This window comes from Ruditapes philippinarum, unplaced genomic scaffold, assembly GCF_026571515.1.
Source record: "Ruditapes philippinarum isolate M1 unplaced genomic scaffold, ASM2657151v2 ctg614_1_1_1_1, whole genome shotgun sequence".
Classification (NCBI taxonomy): Eukaryota; Metazoa; Mollusca; class Bivalvia; order Venerida; family Veneridae; genus Ruditapes; species Ruditapes philippinarum.
The window spans coordinates 395,526-421,690 of record NW_026855959.1 but is presented as its reverse complement, the minus strand read 5'-3'; the positions used below and the strand labels follow the sequence as shown (position 1 = coordinate 421,690).

The 26,165-nt window shown below is 31.7% G+C and overlaps 1 protein-coding gene across 1 annotated transcript; it reads right to left on the bottom strand.

Moving 5' to 3' along the window:
• Nucleotides 1-1,009: 1,009 nt before the first annotated feature.
• Nucleotides 1,010-17,353, bottom strand: LOC132744961 (ankyrin repeat and SOCS box protein 11-like). The gene is made up of 3 exons (XM_060733769.1): nt 17,197-17,353; nt 2,901-3,818; nt 1,010-1,944 (listed from the first exon to the last, which is right to left on the bottom strand). The coding sequence occupies exons 1-3, from the start codon at nt 17,288-17,290 to the stop codon at nt 1,637-1,639; spliced, it is 1,320 nt and encodes a 439-aa protein (XP_060589752.1). The 5' UTR covers nt 17,291-17,353; the 3' UTR covers nt 1,010-1,636.
• Between the last annotated feature and the right edge of the window lie 8,812 nt (nt 17,354-26,165).

The window sequence follows — 26,165 nt, the reverse complement described above, 5'->3', positions numbered from 1 at the left end:
ACCGTGCATGTCCGGTATCCGAGCACGGGAATAAAAAATGTACCTCACGCATTTTTACTGCAAAAATATTATGATTTTTCCCAACGAAATATTTATGTAAGGTTACCAATTAACTCTGTAATCTGGGATGTTCTATACAATTCAAAAAGTCAATGGAATATTTCGAGTCCGCGATCATTATGCATTTTTTACCCGCCAATATAATTGTTAAAAAAAAGTAAGAATAGTTTCTGACCGATTTTACTGACACAAGCATATAATTATGTTCTTAAATGGATTGATGCGGGATTTTGATATAAAAAGACAATCGTCTATTGTTCAAAATAATTTTAATCAGAACTAATCTCCCATGTTGGGCCCCAATACATTGAACCACGCACGTTGACCTTGCTGACGTAATGAAATAGGCGCGTGAGTCTCGGAATGGTTATTTTTTATACATGTATATATATATCTTATACACATAACACATTGAATTATGACAACACCTATGCTTGTGTCTATAAAATCTGTTATTAAGGGATATCACGTTTACAAATATACATGCCCAGTCGGAACTATACTTCAGTAATTTGGAACAAGAAAATGAACATAGTGATAGCGCAATTATCGTAACAAAATAATGGATCTCTTGTTGGACATATACCGAAGGGATTATGTCAGCCTCTTACAAAATTATTCATAGATGGACTTATTGTAGAAATCAGTGCCGAAATACTTGGAGAACCGCGTTCGTCATCAAAAGGAACTTTTGTAAAAGGTGGTGGCATTGAAATACCGTGTACATATAAACTTTACGGAAAAAAAGACAAGAAAAGGGAAGTTCGTTCCTACGTGAAAACGGAAATAAGGAAACTTGAATTGTAAAGGTAAGCTCAATTGTACTCAAATCGGTGGATGGGCGTTTAAAAGGGGCAGTTAATTTTTCAACTTTGGGCTGAAAAAATGGCCGTTTTTTGTCCAAAATATGGGGGGTGGGCGTCTATTAGAGGATGGGCGCTAAATAGAATTATTACGGTACCAACAAAAAATCATGGTTTAAGTAATGACAGTGATTTAAGTTTACCTGTAACAATGAATATTAACATCTAATCACGCATTTCAAAATATCAAATTACCAGACATACCTATAGAAACTGAAAGACAAGATATTGTTAATATTCCTAATGAAGCAGATACAATTTCTGTTTTAAAAAGTATAAAATAAAGCAAATTCCAAAATATTCAATCAGAGAAACAACAACAGTAAAAACTATAAAATACTTAAGAAAACAAACAACTTCACAATAATTCTAGACAAAACTGGATAACCATACCCATACTTCAATATGGCACCAAAGAAGAAAGGAAGAAAAAATAAAGAAATACAATTCAATATTCCTTAACCTATTGTTTTTCTTCAATTAGAGGACAAAATGTAAATGTTCTTTGTTTTTCTCGATTTCTTATTCAGATTTCAACACATGTTTTGGTTTGTCATATCTCCACGGTCAATCCACCTAACCACCTTTCCTGGATTACAAACCAGTAATTACCAATTTCTACGCAAGTGGCAAGACTACTAATCTTAAATCAGCGGTGAGAAAAACATGTTAAATAAAACTTTCTATTAAACTTACATTCAGGTAATGACTAACTACTGGCGAAGCCCTTCTTCTAAATAATACATAAATAATTCAAAATCCTTGTCTAGTTTCAATTTTTCCTTCAGACCCTTTGGAAGAGGTAATTTGTCAATTGCTGCATGAATGTTCCTTGTAGGAGCCAGACATTTTCGTATCCTGTAGCTACACTGTCGGAAAAGGTTAATCTGGTCGAACATTTGATGGGAAAACCATGCACTCTCCCTGTCTGTGTTATCAGGTGTGATATCATCTACCCAGATATCCCGTGGGTCAAGCATTGCACCAGCAAGTATAACATAAGCCCGAATTTGTGCCAACGCTGTAAATTGAAATTTATATGTGTCATGAAAAAATAAAAAGCAGGATAATTGAATAAAGAAATTGTTATACAATTTTTTTTACAGATTTACTTATTGATATATAACTGAAACATATGTAGGAAAAACATCATAGATAGCAGCTAGCCAAATGCATTACATTATTTGTGACATCACATTCATTACTTTTATTATTTTAATGAAAATATCTAGCAAAGCATTTTTAAAGATATTAATCATGTGCTGTTCACTTACTTTTTATACATGTATGAAATATAGGTATTAATAAATAAAGCAGCAGATATCTATCACATTTTTTTTTTACCCAACTATAATTTAATGTCAGATGTATTCTGTCAGAGACATGAAAGTGATTTTTTCTGGTTTAATGCAAATTTTACACATTATTTCAGTAACTTGCAGCCCTTTTCACAAATTTGTTTACGACAAATCACCATTTCATGAAATATCTTAAGAAAATCATAAGTGCCAATTCTGTCGTAACTTTACCAAAGTTGTACCAAATTTGTGTTAACGTAAATTTTTTTCTTTTAGGAAGTAAAACATCACATATGTTTTATCTAAACAGAACAAAATATGGAAGGACAAATATATATGCAAACATTACATTGAAAATAACGCAAATCAGAATTATTTTTTAAACGTAAATATTACAACATCATGATATGACACAACATATGTAAATACTGTGGTGGCCAAGAATTTTTGAAAACTTATGTTTTGTACCATGCCATGTGTTTGATTTCAGCATGCAGATAACCGATTGTTCAAATGTTAATATAAGGCTTTATATAAACACTGGACTGATAGCCTGTCATTAAACAAACTAAAATGTATACATGTATTAATATTTTGACTGTCAGATAATTTATGGAAACAGGTAAATTTTGAAGTAATTATTAAACAATAACTGAAATATAATGTCATAAGGTCTTACTTGAGGATATATTACATTGCATGTTGTCATGGCGATATTCTTTTGGATCAGCACCAGCATTTATCAACATTTTCACACAATCAAAACATCTGTCATTTTGCTGGAAAATCCTGACTAGTATATCTGAAGTCATTAACTTTTGGAACTCTTCTGATGGAATTGACCTATTTCTATCAACCAAGTCAAAATTTGTTGTTAAGACAACTTTCTCTGGCAGATGGTCCTCATTTAATGGGGAAACAGTATTATACCAAGCAAGCTGTAATAGTGAGATTCCATAAAAATCTTTAATATCTACTCTTGCACCATTGTCGAGTAAGAATTCAATCATTTCTATATTACTGAAGAAAACACTATGAAATAAAGGTGTCCATCCATAGTTATCAGTTATATTTACATCCATGCCACTGTCAATAAAAATTTGAGCGACATTCTTATGATTATACTCACAGGCCCTGTGTAACACAGTTCTGCCACAGTCGTCTACCTTGAGCATGTCAGCATGTTTTTCAAGTAAGTATTTTACCAAATCACTGTGTCCATACCTCGCTGCAAAATGTAGTGGCGTTGCTCCACCTTTTTCAGTAGCATTGACGTCACACACTGATTTCTTGCTTCCCTCCAGAAATAACTTTGCAAGTTCAACCTGTCCTAATTTAGCAACAATGTGCATCGGCCTCAACCCTCTGGGTGTTGACTCTGCAAGGTTTGGATCAGTACTTTCAGCCTTTAATAATGTTTTTATTATATGATACGAAACTTCACTCTGTTCTAAAGCCTGTGTGAGTGGTTTTTTAACCAGTATAATAGTAGCATTAGTGTTTACTCCCCTGTCCACAAGGTCTTGTAGATGACTTGTGTCTCCTCTTTCTATTGCACCAACCATTAGAAATTGCAGCTCTTTCTGGTATCTTTTTTCTAAAAATAAATCATTAGATGTATTATTATAATTATTGAATAATACTGTTACAATTTCAAACTTTACACCCAGGATTGCACTTACTGTCCAAGGATTACACTTAACCTCCAGTGAATCGGCCAAATATTTAAGTTATGAGTACTATCTATTTTCTCTCCAGAGCAATTTCCAAATATTTTAGCACCGTTCATTTTCTTGCTAGTGAAATAAAGTTTGACAGGGCCTGAACTCATATAAATTATTCCCCCCAAACTTTTCAACTCTTCTTTTACAAAAAAGTAAAGCTATTTTCCTCTATAACCTCTAATAAAATTGTTTTTTTGTTTTTTTTTGTAGGTTTTTTTAACATGCATGTATCTGTCAAAAGCAAAAGACCTTTTATGATATCCTACTCATAATTGCAATTTGATTTTTAATTTTTTTGTAATTATTAACATAATTAGTTTTATATACCGGTAAATTAAATCACTAAAAGAGAAAATGACAGAAATTCTCCTTTTCCAGGTACTATTGCCCTGTAACACAGAGAAAGCCCTGGTAGTGATTCACTTAGTTGGCTTGCTATGGTTGCATGATTGTACTCTGCTGACATAACTCTTCAAATGATCACAAATTAAGGAGGATCACTCAGCCCAGCCTGATCAGCCCAGCCCCTATGTGTATATAGATTGTACATGCAGTTATTTTGTACACTTTACTACTCATGTTTATTATACACCAGATGTACAGATACTAAACACACTATAGAACACACATGGTAACAAGTTTTGTTAAAGTGACATTATGCCCATGCAAGAGTGTATAATGAGTGAACGGGTGAATATCAAAATAAGTTTTCATTTTGCCATTATTCCTTTTCTGTACGAAATCTGCTGTGGTCATAGTATTATTTTTACAATAGGTTTACCTCTTAGATTTGGTTTGCTATTTCTAATCATGGTCATGCAACTACATAGTTAGGTTCAGAAGCAGACGCTTGTTTTGGTTGAGTCTATTATGTTTTGTTTAGGGGATGAGTTGTCCTACACAAATTTACAATTTATATGAATTTATTTTTTTCCAATGATTGTTATTATCTTAAATGCTTCTGGGATTGTTGTTTTATCAATTCATTTGTAAATAAGATTGTTATATCTCTATTAACGGAATAATTTTAATGAACACGAAATTAGTTCACACCTTTATGTGTATTGATAACATGATGGTTTAAGCCAATGAAAACACATCAATATTATTACAATCAGGCAGAGAAAAAGTTTGCAAAGAGTAAAGCGATAATCTTTATGTAGCAAACAAACTTTGAATTGCAATATTTTTTCATATCTTTTCGGCAGGATAAACTGTCCGAGGAGGGCCAGGCATTTTCGTATCGTAAAATGGCTGCCATTTACAGTATCAAGTGATTATCCCAAGCACCACTGCGACTTAGCGCGGGAATTATAAATATAGCTAACCTTGGCGCGTCGCATAGGATGGAAAACACCTTTTTTCATATTTTATTGTAATAAATATTTACAAACTGTGTCTTTCGGGGGTTTTTTTTATCAATATATAACCAATAATGATGTTTATGTGAATAAATAATCATATCTCAAATCTGCGACTATGACTTACAATGAAATTCTACTTTAATGTTTTAGTGTAAAAGGTTTTTAATTTCCTGTAATTTTATTCTGTGATTATGCTTCAAGGCAGTCAATAATTGACCGTGAATTTTCTTTTCATATTTTGATTTCCTTGAAATCATTTTTCTCATCTGAAGGCATGCAACTTTAATATGATGATACATTTATTACATTCCATGAAAATGTTTAAAGATATAAAATATCTCATGACATGTTTGTTCATTTTACATTACACCTATAATGCAGCAAGCATAAAAAGTCTTCACAAAAAGTAGTATGCAATCGTACCTATATTACATACGAATGTATGTAATATTTTTCTTGTTATTTAATAATTATGTGCATGTATAATGAGTGAACGGGTGAATATCAAAATAAGTTTTCATTTTGCCATTATTCCTTTTTATTTAATTATTAAGATCACATAAACAATAAATTACGCAGAGATCCCAACAAAATGTCTTTAAATATACATTAGAATTTACATGTTACGCCTGTAGTTTATAAAAAGAGTGGGGCAGTCTTTTAAGATTTTAGGCAGATTTATAATTTTATACAAAACATTTTCCAATATCAACTGTTGGTCAAACACCATTTTGTAAGTTAATCTTTTGAAATATAAAGTCAATTCAGCTGAATTTGACTTTGAAAATATGAGCATAATGTCACTTTAACTCTGTATGTATATATATGTATAATAGACAACTAATGAGCGCATAATAACCTAAAAGTACATATACATGTACTTTATTTATTCAACTCACTGTATGAACAATTATTTTCTCCCTGTTTATGTAAACATTTTCCTACATTCTATTGACCTATACATGTATAAATCATCTTTACTTCAAATAGCAACAGAGAACTGAGTACTCTACCTGTAGAGAGAACTTTTACTTTGTTTTCCCTGGTTGGGGGAATTTCAGGCAATTTTTGCTGCACATTCATACGCGATAATTACATAATTTTTTTGCAACAGTTCAAGCCCTGTGACCCATTAATTTCACAGAAAAATATAGTATTTTTATGGGAAAATATACCTATTTTGGGCTAGGGGAAGAGTCTTTATTCGCTAGTAAAAGTATAGGAGAAATTTTAGAATCACAGATTCCGAAACATTTTTTTCTAGTTATTTATAACATTTATGCCTGTTAAAGAACAGAAACATTCTATGACACAACACTTTTGATACTCAACCTTATTATAATGGAAACAACATGTATTTTACCGTTTCTAAATTTTAATAGATCAGGGCTGAGAATCAGAATTGTGTTGTATCCTACAACATGTAAATGAAAAACTAAATAAAGGTTATACTATGGTTTAGTTTATTGAATAGTCTTTTTGTTGGAAATGACTGAAAACCAGATTTTATGTATTAACACATCCCACAATTTATTGCTTCAATTTTGCTACATGTTGCTAGCAAAGCTATTTTGTTTTGTTTGTTTGTTTGTTTGTTTCATTTTACGCCTTTTTCAACAGTATTTCAGTCATATAGGCGGGTAGTTTCCTAACCATCGTTCCTGGAAGCTATTTTGTAAAACAAAAGTTATAGTTTTGTGGATACCTCACAATTCATAGTGCTGTTTTCATTGTTTGTTTTTTTCTTCTTCATAGCTTAATTGTTTCAGAGTTTACCATAAACTTCAAAATATGATTTTGCATCATCTCCTAAAATTTCATTTTAAAGAGAAGATTATTTTCCAAGAAAACAATGATTTATACGAAATGATACAACTCATTTGGAAATCAAATAAGATACGACACAGTTGTATATTTTTGCAATCTTTTCATCATGACATAAAGCATAAACTTACCGTCAGTAATCATTACCGACTTACACCCACTGTTGTGTTTCTGATAGAGGAATCTATCTTTTAAATCTGCTAAGTAATTGTCAAACATTAAAATGGACATGGCACCATAAAAATACAGTCAAAATAGTAATTTTATATTATTTTGTTTTTCATTCGATATTTTGACTGATATGGGAAACGTTCACTTCAATGTATCACTCATGCCTTGAATACTGTGCACCCCCAGTGTTAATACATACATGTATATCTGGTTTTCAGTCATTTCCATAATAAACAAAAAATAGGTTTTTTATTCAAAGATGGCGGCGTTTGTTTATAAGATTGTGCCCATAAAACTTCATGCAAATTGTTACAGAGACATGTATTCCACCTTTGTTGCCCTAATATGATAAATATTGGCATGTGTAACATCATCCCAACACCATTTTAATTTAATACAAAATAAATCATATGCCAGTTGGCTTAAATTTCTCTCATTTATATCAGACATGCCTTAGTTTTTAGGCTTATATCGGGGACACTTATCATTTGGAGGTGGGGCATTGATCAGCAACAGTATTTTTTTCTAAAAGTTACATAGTGGCATACAACCTTTATTGACAACATGAAAAAGACAAAATGTCAATAATTATTAACAGTTTTTCTACCTTTTCTTTTAAAGTATTAAGGCTTCATCAATTCAATTAGTCACAGAAAAGAATAAAGCTATGTTAAATATGGACAATTAGCCATGTGTTTGGTAAAAATACCTGAAACATTTGCCGAATCCTGTAGATTTCATCACATTCATTTAGCAATAAATCAGCACTAATAATTGCCTGCAAGCAGATTAAATTTATGCTGGCCACTTGTTAATTACAGTTTATGACACTTTCGCTCAGGAAGGAAGCCACATGGGGGTAAACAATCTTTTGATTGATCAAAATAATTGCTGATAATAGTTAGTTGGAAGGGGCTAATAAATTTACCGATCAAAGGATGAGCATCACTATTCAAATAAAACTATTTATAATTTATATACTATGCAAATTTAAGTTGCTTAACTAACAGTTCATACAGCATGTTTAATCTATAATTAGTTTAACTCATGATTTTTTTCCCTGTATTTTGTTGGTTTACTGCAAGATAGAAGATCTATTTTAAGTAGTGACAAGAAAAGCATTGATGCAAAGCATCAAAGGGCGTCCAAGCAAGAAATGCAGAAAGTGAAGATGAACTATAGTAGACATATGATGACAAGATATTCTTATAAACTTTTCAATGGTTAATTGGTTTTTACCAGAATGAACAGACGATAGACATTGTTCATTATGAACTTTGATTGGCATGCTAGAGATTAGAATATTACTTGTTATTTCTTTATGATCGTGATTATTAATAACAACGGATATACATGTATACAATCATTTATAATCCATATGTGTAACTCATGATCAACACGACATTTGTGGAATTGTCCCTTATTATGTTATCGCTATTAGCGAAGACCCCTCTTAAGGTATCTGTTCACACTTAGTAAAAATATGATACTGGTTATATTACCATGTTGATCATGTTGAGCATAATTGTTTATTATACAATAATTGTAATATCTATTTTAATATAAAAATACAGATTTTATGAATAGTTTCCCTCTCTTTTTTGTGTTTTATGTGCTATTTTAATACTGAGTTTTTTATGTTTACTACTCTTTTTTATTAAAATTGTAAAATAAATTTTAAGAATTCAATTGTCATATAATAATATTGACCGACGATTATAAGTCAAAACTTAACTGGAAAAAGTCAGTTAATTATGGTTAATATTAAGATATAATATTGTTTATTCTTAACGTTTTTTAAATTATCAATCGATTGAATAATTCATAAAATCTAATTTGTAACTTTGAATAATTCCTCGGCATCTTTACTAAACACGAGTAACAAATTAAATAAAATGTTTCAAAGTTGATAGTGTCATATTAATACCATAAAAATGTACCTTTTTTCTCAATTATTGTACATATTTATTGTTTTTATCACATACAGTATAGATAAAACAAACATGCTATTGTTGTTGTTGTTGTTGGGTTTTTTTTCGAATTGTATGTTTATGTATAATCAATAAATTTTTAGATCATCAACTCATTATTGTATTTTACCATACCATAATAACCCACTGTGTACTAAAAATGATAAATAAAAAAACCGAAGAGACGGAAAAGGTTATTTCATTTGAAAATGTTTGCATTGCGAAATTCTCCAGTTCGCTATTAATTGTACATATCGCAACTTTATAATAATCAAGCACCCTCATACCGATTGGAATGATCGGCTTTTATAATGACTGAATAAAAGGCTCGAGAAGTTGCTGTCGCCCTTTCACAAAATCTCATTTCATTCCATAAGGCGCCGCGCTTCGGCGCGGACGCCAATAACATTTAACATACAGTTTAACATACAAGCACACGAGAATCTCATTTTACATGCGATGCGGGACGTATAAGTAGCTGATTCAATTCATATTTAAATGATCAATCTTCTTTCTTGTATAATCAATTAAGTATTAATCATTATTGACAATCATGTTCTCTTTTGTAAACCATGTTCTCTTTGTATATGTGTACTTTGTATGCTAAAAACATTGTAAAATGTTTAATGCTGAATAAACTATTATTGTATTGTATTTACTGTATATTGCAATGCTGTATGGGGATAAATGTTAGTGTTCTAAAATAGAGATAACCGTTTGTTATTAGCATTCTAGAATAGTTAATAATATAATGAGTTTATATAACAAGGGCCATCAGTGATGACATGTGTCACCTCATGAGAGCCAATCACATGTTGCAGCTACTGTCTACCAGGAGAACAGGGTAAAACACTTCTTTTATTCCAGGGGAATACCTCAGCTGAAAATCATTCAAGCAAAAATCTTGTGTATTACATTGTATGCACAAGAACTTGACCTACCAATCAATCCTGTAAAGTTTCATTGAAATTGCATTAATGGTATAAGAGGAGTGACTTGACAAACTTTATTAACACCCTTTTCATTCAAGGGCCATAACTGGGCTGTTATGTTGTATGGATGATAACAAGATTCAAACTATTCTACTATTTATTATAATCATTTAATACATGCTGTTATGACCAGAGCTCAAGTGAGAATGTCAGGTATCAGAGAGGCATGATCATATTTAACATAGCATTAATGAATATCAAGGAAAGGGAAGTAATCCCATTAACTGTACAACCAAAAATCTTTGTATCAATAAGGGTGTTGTTTTGTCGAGGTTGTACTGTAAACATATCATTCCGAAATAACAAAGTAGATTATGTCTAGGAAGACTCGCAAATTTCAAACAAGTACAATGGTTTCCTGCGGTGAACATTTTAATGATACAAAGATATTTCATTTAACTATTGTCAACATTATTGGGGGGGGGGGGGGGAAGAATAAATAAATGTTTGTATCAGGAATATTGATGACAATTGAATAAACGATCACTATAGAAGAAGGTCTTTGGAAACTGGTGACCATTGAAGACCGGAGAAGGTCGAACATAAAACAATTATTTCTTTTAAAGAGCATGATTAAATAGGCCTACCATTTAATGAATAATTCCGAGCAAAAAATAAATAAAGTAAACACACAAGTTTACGCAGAAAATATTTACTATTAATATTTATTATGGCAGATGCCACTACGAATATTTTAATTTTGTAGATTTTCAGTGTAAACAATTTATTGTTTGTAAAATTTGAGATAGATATTAAAGAAACATTGATAATTTTCAAACACATCATTCAAGTTTTCCACCTTAAAGCTGCACACCTCCAGATGAGCCAAAATATTTCAAGAAAATGAAAATTGAGAAAAATGTACTTATATTTCAAGAAAGGTAAAAACAATCAAGATCAATGTTAAAATTTACATGTTATTTGCGATTTAAGACTGATTTTGCAGTATTTTATCACCATATTTCCACTGCGTTACTAACACAGTAAGGGCTTTTTTGCACATTTTGACCTCTTTTTGGTTATTTGCATGGATTGTAAGTGCCAATTGCAATACGTAAATAACATTATTTGTTCACCTCACAATATTTTACTGTCAAATACATTATCAAAATTTTCATGAAATTTAACATGAATCTGGAGGCGTGCTGCTTTAAACGGTAAAATAATTATAGAAAATTACACATATCACGTAATAGTTTTTTGTTCTTACTAATTCCCTACAGGTAAATCCGTAACGTACCGGCAAAAGGTATTTAGCTAGGTTTTCGAAAAGGTCAATTAACCAATCATGTACGGTTTACGAATGTCAGACATAATCCCCTTCGGACAAAACCCCCTTCGCATACCCGGACAAAATCCCCTTCATGGGTGGACATAATCCCCTTCGTGTTTTTGCAAGGCTGGACAAAATCCCCTTCACTACCAGGACAAAAACCCCTTGTTTCAAAGGTTTCTTATGTATCATTATGCTCCATAAAAATTGATGAATACTGTATTATTATACTCCCTAAAAACTGATGAATAATGAACTTTTGTTTTTTATTTATAATTATGTATCAATACTTAACCTTTATTTAGTTTAGAAGTTTAAATTATCAACTGCATAACACATATTTGATTAGGCAATTTCTTTAATTGTTTTAAATTGGTAAGTATGAAAAACATTTTTATTAGCCATAAATGTTTTATTGATTGTATTAGTTGATACTTCTAATTGATACATATTATCCATTGTTAAAATTTCTATTGATGAAAGAGTGATAATTTAATCAAACCAAGATCACTGCACAACTTGATTGTTATGAATGCTTTAACAAAGCAATTTTAATGTGATTAAAATGTGCTAATTGAATGCGCTTTTCTGCTGAAATATTTTCCTTTTATTTATACATTAAGATAATTCATCTGAGGGGGATTTTATCCTAGGTAGCAATTTTATGAAGGGGATTTTGTCCACTTCAAAATTTCACACATGAAGGGGATAATGTCCACCCATGGAGGGGATTATGTCCAGATATACAAAAATACATGAAGGGGATTTTGTCCGAAGGGGATTATGTCCGTACACCACGGTTTACAGATCACATGCTCCTCCATGTACCGAAAACAGTTCACATGCTCCTCCATGCCTCAAAAGTTAAACGCGTACCAATACCCTGCGGTCTCCAGACCGCAGGGAATAACTAAACATGTAAAGAGTTATCTGATCTTGATATCATAACATCTCCTTTTGTTTGAAATCTGAGAAGCTCTGCTCATAAACATGTGTCCGCTATAAATTTCAATTTATTCTGAAAAATCATGAAGCACTTAACATAATTGTCATGTCATCAAATAATGAATTTGAGATAAACACATTTAATTTTTATGATAAGTATGTCCTAGATAATGTTTTCATACTGTCACATAATCTTTGTAATTTTTCTGTTTATAGCTACTGCAATTTATGCCTATTTGTTCAATGTTTATATTTTTACACAGACTGAATTATCTTTAATTGAAGAAGCTCACATAACTTTCGGTCTAAAATTATGCACAATTTTATTACAGTATTGGAAGAATAGAAAAGAAATTATCATACAAGAAATGGAAACTGTCAACAAAGATTTAAATAAAATCACTTCACAAGACCAAATTAATCTCATTACCATTATTATAGCAAAGATTACACTCAATGTGGAAAAAGACCTTAATAACAAGAAAAAAATCCCAGAACAATAATTTTATCAACATAACTCTTGGAAAAATAACATAGATAGTAAAATATTTATATAAATGAAAACCATGCAGAAAATTGGAAATAACTTGGCCACATTTTCAAGAGGATTTTGATTCTTCCACCATTGCCTTAAAGAGTTCCCATTATAGAATTTTATCTTGGATATAACTTTTTGCAATAATTGAACACTTCTGAAAAGACAAACAGCTATTTAATAAGATTATAGATATTTTGAACTAAGTTAACCAAAACCCTTCAAAACTTACTTATATTTTAGCATCAAAAGAACCAGCAGCTAAAATACCGTATCAGATTTTTTAAGATAAACATTGGTTACAAAATATATAAAGGAAACAACTACAGAAGGAAATCTCAACAAACGTCTAGATATTTACTCATAAAAATGAAGGATTTTAGTTAATACTGAAACCAACTTATTTCTCCTTAGTAACTATAATCAACCTAAGACTTCAAAGTTAGAACTACATTTATGCAAAACAATCATATTAGGTTAATATGAACACTTAAACCATTTCATAAAAATGGTCATTGACATAGATCTGTGGTTAAACATTTGCAACATTTTATAAGGAAAAATAACTTGGCACTTTAACCAGAAAAACTCATTCATATGTCTATTTATAGTAACATACCTCACATTATGTAACCTCTTTTTTAGTACTTCAGTAATCACTTTTCTTTGAAATATATCCTGAAGACAGAAACTGGTATATCCTAGAATAAACCAGTTACAAACCATCCTGATGTTTGATGTGTGTTCTCTCCTTCTCTTGATTTACGAGTTTAACCTTCCTCCCAGAAAGAGTTACATAAGGTTCAGGATAAATGTTTGAGAGCATTGTTGATACAGGCAACTTTGAGTGATTTATAAAGGTCAAATTATCACTCTTGACACTGGCATTCTATGTGAAAGTTTATCATGGGAATCTGCTATGTCTTGATTAATACAAGTGGCCTTTGTAATTTGACCATTATCAGTGTTTAATGGTGGGTCATTATCGTGACAGATGTTGCCTGTTTCTGATATATTGAACACCATCAGGTGTTTCTACAGAATGACAGCAGGATTCCAAGATTTTCCCTGCTGAATTCTAACATTTTCTCCTATGTTAAATGGTTTAAGGGGCCTTGAATGGTTATCATAATTTTTCTTTTGAATGCATTTTTGTTTTTCAAGAAGTGACCTTATTTTCTTAAAATCTGTTGATTTGGGTGTTAAGAACTTAAATTCTTTTCAGACATAGCCTTAGGTATAAATGTCCTTATTTTTCTTCCCATTAAGATTTCAGTGGAAGAATAACCTATGCCAAGCTGTGTAGCACGTAATTCTAAAATTGCTATCAAAGGGTCGGTCCCATCTTGCTTGCATCAAAAAATTTAAAAAAAAAAAAAAATAAAATAGAAAAACAATTTTGATTTTTCTTATATCAGAGCTCCAGATAATTTTTTTGGCCAAGGGGTTTTTACCCCTCAAAATTTAGAGTGAGGGGTAAAATGCAAATAATGAAAAACTTAAGGGGTAAAATCTGTTGAAAAAGCATTTTGCATTTTTTATAAACAAATTAAACTTTTGTTTGTTTGTTTATTTTCTTTTTTTAGAAAAACTTTTACAAATTAAATACTGATTTAATGTGAAACAATACAAAACATGCCACGTAAAGTCAGACTTCCAGAGTATAATGGAACTAAAGTTTAGGATACACAGCAAAATTATCAGGGCTTCCATTTTCAAAATTTGGAAGTCAAACACTTCAAAATCTCTGATATTGGAAGTCACATTTTATAGATAAAGAAGGAAAAGTATTGATTTTCGGAAGTCACACGCCAAATGAAGGAGTAAATGACTCCCAAACTTCCACTAGTGGAAGCCCTGAAATTATTTTATTTTCTAGGAGTCAATATTTTTCTTTCTTTATTTTTGTTGGCATGTACCTTATCATGTACTTCAGTTTGAACAGTTATAGTTGAAATTAGAATTAAAGAAACATAAACAAGATTTTTTTATCTTTCCTTAAAAAAAGTATTGGTCTGAGAGAAAATTGTCCGTAACTGTAGACTGGGTACGAAAATATTGAGTACAAAACTGCAAGTGAAAAACATGTTATTTTGTTCCAACAACAAAAGTTAAAGAAATTAAAATATATTTTTGTTTATATTGAGACATAAGCATGTCGACAGATGCCTAAACAAATTTAATATTGTGTTAACTCCTACGATGATTATCTGGCACAAATTTCATCAATAATTTCACAGGTTGATCTACGGAAGTTACCTCCCTTCTGTATTTCCTGCTACTTTCGTTTTTAACATGCGTTGTTGACAACAGAATTTTTAGTTTTCAATGCAATAAAATGGAAATATATTGTATTTTTATGCTCAAAACATTTTCTTTCTACATATCAAATGTTTACACTTCTATTCTTTCACGCATAAATTCTGACATACGAGCGTATTTTCATTTTGTTGTGCGTAACTGTGACGCATGAATTTTGAAAGTGATGCCTATTTTAGATTTTCTATGCGTATTTTACGCTTATACGCACGCTATCTGGAGCTCTGCTTATATTGTCTATAACAATATAACAAAAATTTAAAAATAACAAAAATTTAAAAAAATACAAACTATTTTAAGTTTTTTAATATATTGATACTTAGCAGGGATTTTTTTTTTTTGGCTTATTTTATAGCCTTTATTGGGTCATGTTCCCAATTGAAAATAGTATATTATTTTCCCATTCCACAGGAAAAAATTCCCAATTGAAAGTTACAAAATATTGAATAAATATTCTAAAATCTTTGCAAATAAGGGCTTCTTCACTGTAATAGTGCTTAAATCTTGGAGATGCCATCATAGACAGTAATTGTTTGCATCCTTTAAATCACAGCAAAATTTTAGTCATCAATTTTTCCCCAATTTTTAACAAAACACTGCTGAAATTCCCAATTCCATTGGTTTGGGTCGTGTTTCCAAAATCCTGGAAAAAATCCCTGATCTATTACATGAAAACAAAGATTAAACATATGATATTTTAGCTGTTTAGGTCAAATCAATGCAACTAAGTATTCAGATTTGGCTGGCCAACCAAAGAAATCTTGACAATTTTTGTGTGCATGGCTGTTTAACCAGAGACATAGATGTTATCTATGTCTCTGGTTTAACATAAATAATTTTAAATTGGATGGGCAACACCTAGTTCTGGCTTCCATAACTTTATATGTCGCTTTTATTTTGACGTTGCGACAGTAAAGTTATGGGTCAATCCTATTTGCAAAGGCTACCAGAATTTGACAGTTTGTGCGCCGGACATAAAAGCCTACTAAAATCACCCTTTTTAATCAAATTTGGGTCAAATAAAAATATCATTTGATAAACAAATCAATTTTGAACCAATTCATGTTTTGTTTTTAAATGTAACTTCAATGACATTGTGTACCCAACTATTTTTAGAGAAATATGTAGAGGATGTTTACCAATTGGAGTCTGCTTTCAAATGAGAGATCTCGCGGGACTTCATGTTTTGGAAATTCTAACATCTATTTTTAGTAACGGACCATACACTATTTTTAGTAAGTGTATGATTTTATATAAAACAACACAAATAATTCATGAATCATCACTCAAACAATATAAATCAACATGTTTTTGGTACAATGTCTGTTATTGAATAAATAAACCGTAATTTCATAATTGCAAAGCCATGTTTTCAATTAAAAATAGCATTTGGGTCACGTGTCACCAAATGTCATGCAAAAGGTATCCGAACCTAAATTCTCGCTGATCACGTGATAATAGGGCAGCAATGGCGGCGAGTTTTATGAAATGTGAACCCGCTGATAAACTTTGAGGCAATATTTCATTAATCTAACATTTGTGTTCAAAAATATAGACTGAAGGGTCCCAAATATATCTAACTACCTGTATTAAAATAGTTTTTGTCCAGATCACGCAAATTTATTGAATTACAGCATGACATAAAAATGTCACGGGTCTGGTTGACTTTCGATACGGGGTTGGCTTCAGCGAACAGGTCTAGCAAAACTATAAAACATGTTCGCTGAAGTATCTTTAGCTAGGCAACACCAAGTATGGCAGGCAAAAACTTCAGAAATATTTTAGAACCCCTGACAGGATGAATTAACTTTATTTCCTAAATCCAAATGCAACTTAAAATGTTTAAAATTATTCTTACCTGTAAACTCGTCATCTTCAAGAAGCTCTGGCGGTAAACTGAACGGTATGGGTACAGGAGGAATGGGAGGAGGTGGTGGTATATTATCCGACATAACCGCTTTGTTCAAACAACTTTGTGCAAGTTGTCAACCCTTTACAACACTCGCTGATAATCGTATTATGAAAAAGAAAAAAAAAAGATAATCGTATGATAATCGTTATTATAATTTAAAAAAGGTACAGTTACAACTACTGTGCAGCATAAGTTGTCCAGTTATTCCATGCAGCATGTCTAACTAAATTAATGGCGAATAAATTAAGCCAAACAAAGGGGAGTAACTTTGACAATCTATTTCAACTATCAGGCACTTAGATCGAACTAGTTTTGAACAGAAACATTTAATACCATGCATTATCAAAAAACTGTAGTTTAAAAGCACGTTGTATACTTAAAAACCAGTATCTGGCAACTATACAAAAGCCTTGGCTGCTTGCCTCACAATTTAGTGTTACTTAAAATGAAATTTTATGGTATGTCTGAAATGTCGCAAAATCTTATTCAAAGTTATCTATCTAATAGGCAGCAATGTGTAAAAATAGGAAATATATGTAGTGATTATCAAAATATAATTAAAGGCGTCCCACAAGGCTCAATACTTGGACAGATTTTGTTTTTATAAATGACATATTCCTCTTCATAAATAAAAGTCAATTGTATAATTATGCAGATGATAATTCTCTTCTTACTCAAACACTTGTAAAACAGACTTAGTAAGCACACTAGAAAAAGATAGTTTAACTTTGATTTTTTTTTTTGTTTTTTTTTGTTTTGGGTTTTACGTCACATCGACACAGTATAGGTCATATCGCGACGTTCCAGCTTTACTGGTGAAGGAATTAACTTTGATAGACTGGTTCTCAAAAAAATCAAATGAAGGCCAACACTGAGAAGTTTCAGGCAATAGCTCTTGGGAAGAAAACCCATCAGCAGAAAATTAATTTTAAATTAAAAAATATAGAAATATTATCATGTGATGATGAAGTAAAGCTGCTTGGTGTAAATTTAGATTTTATGTTAAATTTTAATTCACATGTGTCAAATATTTGTAGAAAAGCCTCTTAACAATTGAATACTGAAGAGAATTGGTAAACATCCTTATAGTTTAAGCAGACTCACAATATACTACTCTTTTGTTATGCCAAATTTTAATAATTGTCCTCTTACTTGGCATTTTACAAATGAATCAAACACTGGGAAAAAAGAAAAAATTCAGGAAAGAGCTTTAAGATTTATTTACGATGATTTTAACAGTAACTGTGATCAACTACTTGAGAAGTCTAGACTTATTTCGTTGAAAGTTAGGAGGTTAAGAGCAATTGCTTTAGAAACATTCTAAATAATATGTCTCCTATTTATTTAAATGATTTACTACATCTTAAACATTCCAACTGTAATTTTAGACACACTAATACTGTTGAGGTACCTTTACCAAGAACAGACAGATATGGTAAGAAATCTTTCCAGTATGCCACTGCCAAACTTTGGAATCAACTTCCAGATAATTTTAGACATCCTTCATCTTTTAACCATTTTAGATCATTGATAAATACTTGGCAAGGGGAGAATTGCTCCTGTATATCATGTAACATCACATAATACAGAGTGTAGGACAAAAGCCCTCCCGGACAAAAGCCCTCCCGTCAAGTCCGCCCTGTCATTTTCACGGGAGGGCTTTTGTCAGCCCTGTCATTTTCATGGGAGGGCTTTTGTCCGCCTTGTCATTTTTTGACGGCAGGGCTTTTGTCCGGGAGGGCTTTTGTCCGTTTCCCCATAATACATCATCAAAAACCAAAATTTTGGCAGCGACATGCTGGATGTTTCAAGTTTTTAGTTACTTTTGCTATGTATTTGTCTCACCACTGTGCTTGTTTTAATTACCTTGTACTACCAGGCTAACACTCGATATGATTATTGTAGCCATTATTACTCTTCTAGTTTTATTTCCCTACTTTATGTGCTTTTATTGTGCTAGATTTGTTTCTATTATGTATCATCTTTTATATACATGTATAATTTAACGGTTTGTGTGTATGTTAATGTCAGAGTTGTTGTTCATTATGCATATCTTAACCACCTTTTTTCATTCTATTGTTTAGTCTTAACCATGCTTTATTTATTTATATATAATTTGCTAATTTTTAAACTTTAGTTTGTCTATGCATTTTACTGTGTATATGTATGCTTGATGTTTTTCTGCTTAAATGTTTGTGTGTTTATATAGGCTGTGATGTGTATGTAAACTTTAGTGTGTATCTTAATTATCAGATCTTAATGTGTATTACTTCTTGTATGATACTGATGAATGTAAGTGTAATGCTGGTTGTCTTCTCTATTTGTTAGTGCAATGCTATTTGTCTTATTTATTATAACCATGTTCTTCATACATCATATCTTAAGCATGTGTATTATATATGACAGTAGTCGGTGTAAAAAGCTCATCAGAGCTTATGTGTATTGTTATGTGTATCTGACTTAAAAATAAGATTTACTTGACTTAATATAGATCTATTTCCGATCCTGCAATCAAGCATGATATTGAGTAGATCTATACAGTTACCGTATTTCATGGGTGTTGCACGAGATACCAGGGATGACATTTGGAACTGTTGCCAGAGGCCAAGGCAAATATGTAATGATATGCACGAAGTACTTATCTATACTCAGATTATATAGCAAGACGTCATACATGAATTTATTTGAATCAGTTTGGTCTACTTGAAGGTCTTGTCCAAAGAAGAATGATGATCATTGATAATGAACAGAATTATAGACAATAGTTATAGCAAAATTGATGCAAAATTCAAATATTGGACCTTGAAAGCCAATGCCATTTAGGACCAAGGTCAAGTTCAGTATAGTCGACTTAAAAGTCTTGTCAAAAGGATTGTTTTTTGGGATTTTTTTGTCTTTTTTTCTTTGAAGTTTCTGGACAGCAATGGATGACATGGCTGTAGCAATAGCTCCAATTTTTTCTTCGAAATGAGTGCTATCTATCCATATTTCAAGTTTCATAAAAAAGTTTTCAGTAATTATTGAGTTATCATCATATATTGCTATATGTTACGTCTATTTGTTGTCATAGCAACCATAGGAAGAAAAAGAAGACATGTATGAATTCCATACTGACATCTATACATCTATCTATTTTTCAAGTTTCAAAAAATGTTTTCAATACCTTTTTTGTTATCATGGGATCCAGTATTTCGGACTGACTGACAGACACCGAAACACTCCCATCCCCGCCCCTCCCCCCGTTGAGCCGGTATGGGACTTAACATTATTGTTCATTGAAAGTCAATGACATTTAGGGTCAAGGTTAAGTTCAGTCTAGTATACTTAAAGATATTGTCAAAATGCTTATTTTGTTTCCATGAATGAAGGGAATCCATCCAGAAATTTAAAAAAAATGCCGATTAAAAGTTTCTGGACGGCAATGGCACTGGCAATAGACGACATGACCTTAGCAGGGGCTCGAAATTTTTCTTTGAAAATGACTGCTATCTATCCATATTTCAAGTTTCATAAAAATGCTTTCAGTGATTTTTGGGTTATCATAATATGTTGCTATATTTGAAGTCTTTTTGTCCTTATAGCAACTAAATGTTTCAATATAAGAAGTAAAATTAGACATGCAAACATTTCCTTACTGCAATCTATCCATTTGCCAAGTTTCATAAAAAAGTTTTCAGTCCCTTTTTTGTTATAAGCCTTCATTATGTGAGCATGCAAATATTGTTTATTTTCTGATACCTGCTCTGAATTTGGATCAGCTGTTCCCTAAAAGTTAAAACTATCTGAAACCATGAAAATATTTTGAGTATGAAACTGTCGGTGGCAATATAATTAAAGAATTTATTATTTTATCATGAAGAAGTGTAATATTTTGACTACATGCCATGCTCAATTCAGGTCTGGTTTGTGATTGCTTTCATTGAATGTGGCCTTTACTTGTTGATCTTGTTACCATATTTTGTGATGACAAAGTACAAATGACATAACTAAATAAAAATATGCCAATTCTGCAAACTCAAATTTTTTTAAAAAGATCTCACAGAAGGATAGTATAAATGATATTATTGACAGACTTTTGATTTTGAGGTAAGCAGGTCATTACTGTAAAAAAGAAAGTCGGTGACAACAGAAAAGGTTGCTTTAAGTAAGAAGCAGGAAGAGGCATTTAGTCCTAAGAAGAAAAAAAAGAATGTGTGCAAAGCAAGTTTATTGTAATTCACAATCTAAATCTGACGGTAGAAAATCCGTTAGTCACTTCTTGAAGAAGACAAAAAAGGAAGCAGGGTAAACATCTAACTCTGACAGCAAGACACAAAAAGTGATAACAGAGACTGTAAAAAATATTGCTGAAAGTGCTTTGCTCATGCAGTTTTCAGTAGTCTAGACAATACAGCCGATAGTAATGAAGAAATGGGGTCATTAAATACAAAAAGTGAGAGGGAACAAAAAACCAGACAAAAGTTAGATTTTTCAGAGTGAGAGACTAGCCAGGGTTAATCTGACACATCATTGACAAAGACATTGGCTTTGTGCACTGGAAAAAATCATCAAAGTACAACAAGCTTTTACAACTCCTTCCGCCCTCATCATCTCCAGCATGAGGGACTGTTGTCCTCTTGGGAAAACTTTCAAAATCTACTTCTGAAAAATACCATTTTATTTCTCCCCAAAATTAAAGGGATATTCAGCCTCTTCTATACCCTGTGAAAAAAATCCCTGATATCAGTTTATTGTTGCAATGTTGTTGATTATTTAAAGCAGTATTCCAACATATCCGTATTAATTGATTTTTGTTGTGTGTTTTTTCTAGTGTGTGTTTGTTTCATTATTATTATGTTTAGTCATATTTCTGTTTAAGAATGCTGTGATTTGGCAATAATTAAGTGGACAGAAAGTGAAAGTAAAAGATGAATATATACAGAATATTAAGTTGTAGTAGCTTTTTTGCTACAAGCAGCGTTGTAAAATTGATATCTCGCGATACCAAAGCATCTTCCACAAGTAAAGCAGGAAAATCGCCTTAAATCCTATACTGTGTTGGTATGACATAAAGCCCAGTTCGGATCCCGCTAGGGACCATGGATTCATTTAGATGAGGAAACTGGTTCCACTCAGATGCCCGGTCGTGCCATAAATAATACACAGAGGGGTACCCAAGGTCTTCCTCCAACAGCAAGGCTTGAAAGTCTCACATGAACTGTAGTGTTAGTGCAATGTAACCCCGCCCCCCAACATACACAAACACAAAATTCTGGGGTCTGATTGTACATATTAAGTTTTACAAGTTAATATCCTTAAAAGTTATCCACCTATATTTAATGTTTTGTCTAAAAAAATTCCTTACATGTTTAATACAGGCAAATTTGATATTGAAATCATGCGCTCATGCATATTTTTCAGAAATAAAAGGCCATAATTCTCAGTCAATTTTAATATATCAGATTTTAGATATGCATTCGAAAGGAAGGATTGAAGCATTTTTATATCTCTAGTCAGACATTGTCAGCATGAGGGGAAAGGGAAATAACTTAATGTACCATTTTCATGTAATGTTTATTTGTTAAAAATATACCAAATATCGTAGCTGTTTTTTGCATCGTAGTTTCACAAAAGAATACAACCATGTACTTTCAAATACCTGTCTAAATAAACTGAGCAACCATAAGGTTGTGCTTCATGCAGGTACATGTATTTAAACACCAGGCATTGTAGTTTTTGAGGAGAAGTTTTTTTAAATATTTCTATGATACAAGTTTATATAAATAAATTTAAATTGAGTACCTCCCCCCCCCATGCGGGACCTAATTTCACCCCCATCCCAGGGGAAAGATTCATATATTACTTTTGTAGAGGTCAATTTGGCAATGATACATGCCTGATATCTGGGCATTGCTTATTCTTAACTGAAACTTAAATGTATTTTCCTATATAAGCCATATAAACTAAGTGACCACTACGCTGTGCCATTTTATCCCCCAGGGGCATGATTTATACAGCTTTGGCAGAGGAAAAGTGAAGTACAAGCCAAATATCTAAGCTCTGGGCATTGTAATTTCTGAGAAAAAGATTTGTTAAGTTTCATTTTTAAAGTATACTTTTAGCTCCTTTGACCTACTTATGCATCATACTAGAACGATTTTTATAACTTTTGAAGAGAACAACCTATTAATCATTCCTGTGAAGTTTTTTGGTCAAAATCATAAAGTGGTTGAGGAGATGTTGTTCATGCTTTTCTCTTTGTATTTGATACTATTGCCATTGTATATATGTCATATTGGTGATAACACTGTCCAATAAAATATTGAATTGAAATATACTGAAATTGTGGACAATGTCAAATGATGGACAACAAACAACAAAATGCCAGACACACTGCCATCACAAAATCTCACCTCAGAGCACTTTGTGCTCATTTGAGCTAAACATTGTTTATGGAAATATTAAATAATAAAACTACAAGTTTAGGTGTGTGTGTTTTTTTGTGTTTTTGTTTGTTTTCAAAATCTCTTCCATCATATAAATTAAAGGCCCATTAAGCCTAGAAAATGGTAACATTTTCATTTTTTATCAGCTTTTTACTTTTGATGTTGTACTACAATTTATACATGTTGCTCATTGGTCATAAGAATGTATGTATAGCTGAGGTGATGCATATTTTGCTTCCTTTGTGTTCTAGCAATTAGCTATAATATAGTGCAGTTAGTGTTTAAATATTTTGTATAAAAATGAAATAACTACTTTGTTTACATTCTGCTACCTTTATTAGAAATTCTTTCACATTTAAATCTATTACTTCAGGTGATAAGCATTTAAAATGTTCTTATCCATAATTGTTTTCAAACAGAATGAATATTTTTTTTATTAATTTCTGAGGCATATTGTGTCTTTAAATCATTGCAAACAAAAACATAACAAAACATAGTGTAAAGTAACAAATTAATCTATCCTTAACTTCAACAAGAGGGCCATGATGGCCCTGGGGTCGCTCACCTGTACTTAGGCCCCCAGGGCGGGCCAGTTTAAACCAAAGGGCTTTTATTTGAACAAACTTGGAAGACACCCATTAGAAGATGTTTCATGATGTTAAGTTTTTACTATACACAAATAATGAAAAACAATGACTTTTGCCCCCCCTCCCCCCTTATATATAGGGAAAATCAATGACCCCTGGGGCTGGGCCAATTTTGACCCCAGGGCTTTTATTTGAACAAACTTGGTAGACACTCATTAGAAGATGTTTCATGCTAAATTTTAGCTCTAGCTCTTTGGGTTCTTTAAAAGAAGATTTTTTTAAGTTTTTACTATATGCATATAGGGAAAATCAATGACCCCCTGGGAATGAGCCAATTTTGAACCCAGGGCTTTTATTTGAACAAACTTGGTAGACACCCATTAGAAGATGTTTCATGCTAAATATCTTAGCTCTAGCTCTTTGGGTTTTTTAGAAGAAGATTTTTTAAAGTTTTTACTATATGCATATAGGGAAAATCAATGACCCCCTGGGGCGGGGCCAATTTTGACCCCAGGGCTTTTATTTGAACAATCTTGATAGACACTCATTAGAAGATGTTTCATGCTTAATATCTTAGGTCTAGCTCTTTGGGTTCTTTAAAAGAAGATTTTTTTAAGTTTTTACTATATGCATATTGCTGGAATCACTTCCCTTTACAGAGGGGAATAATTCAAAGAAAATCTGTGTCAGAGTTATGGGTCTTGGTAAATGATTAACTCTTTAACACAAAAATAACATGATTGTGTTAAGTTTTACATGAACAACCCTGTATGGTTAGTTAAATAATAATTGCCAGAGTAACAAAAGCTTTACCTCATGCTGTAATGTTTCATTACATATACAATTGTTTATAAAAAATAACAGACATATTCACATATTGTTATGTTTCACAACACCTTCAGTGGTTTATCAAATAATAATGGACAGAGTCACAAAACCTTAACAACAAACATGTGACTGTTACAGTTACATGAAATTGGCTCAGGTTGAGCAGGATAGCCCAACTCTTCATCAAATAGTCAAAATAAGTTAGATAACATTATGTTTGACAGCCTGAAGAACACATACTCAATATATTAACTTTAACAAAAACAAATGCATTGTATAAGAAAATTTAACATCAAACCATCGAATAAAAACATAGAAAATAAATATAAGTGATATTGCACATACCAAAAGAAAAAAAAAACAATATTATCTAATTTTAATATGCTGTTATATTCTTCAAAAATTCAATACAAAGAACACAAATAGGAACATTTAAAAGGTTTAAAACCCATTTTGGAAGTAATGAGCCCAATTTGGACAATTTAGCATCATTAAATTGCTGAATAGGAAAAAAATATTTGCCAATGGTACTTCTGAAACTTCCTTTGAGAAATCTTTTGGTATGGTATTTTGTATTGTGTAACATCAGCTGAAGCATAACAAATACAATAAAATATGACGATAAAATGCAATAAAACAGCTGTTTGTTAGATACCAGAATGAATGTCAGCAAATTTGTTCGCTTTGATATTGGGAATTTCAGTTTGATTGGGAATTGCTTTTTAAGAAAAAAATAATTTAGGCTTAGCATATTTGCCATTGGGAAAGAGTCCGATAATCTGACATATGAGCATATTTGCCATTGGGAAAGAGTCCAATAATCTGACATATGGTGACACTAGGAAAAGGAGTAGCAATCATGCATTCTATATTGGATTCTGTCCATTTGTAGGTCAAAAAGCAAAGTTTTCTTATTTCATTCATTGCTCAGAAAGTTCAGTACCAAGGAGAGTTAACTGATATCAGTGGATATTTCATTGAGTGAGATTCAAAACAGTGTTATAGCACAACACTTAAGTACTGTATAAGTAAATTAATAATTAATTAGTAAAAAAGGATATTTATAACAATATAA

Bases quoted from the DNA above. Each gene is read 5' to 3' on its own strand.
- LOC132744961 (XM_060733769.1), bottom strand. From the start codon at position 17,290: ATGTCGGATAATATACCACCACCTCCTCCCATTCCTCCTGTACCCATA. The intron at 3,819-17,196 runs GTAAGAATAATT...ATTTATTTTTAG, and splicing joins TGAAGATGACGAGTTTACAG to AAAAAAGATACCAGAAAGAG. The intron at 1,945-2,900 runs GTAAGACCTTAT...TTCAATTTACAG, and splicing joins GCAATGTAATATATCCTCAA to CGTTGGCACAAATTCGGGCT.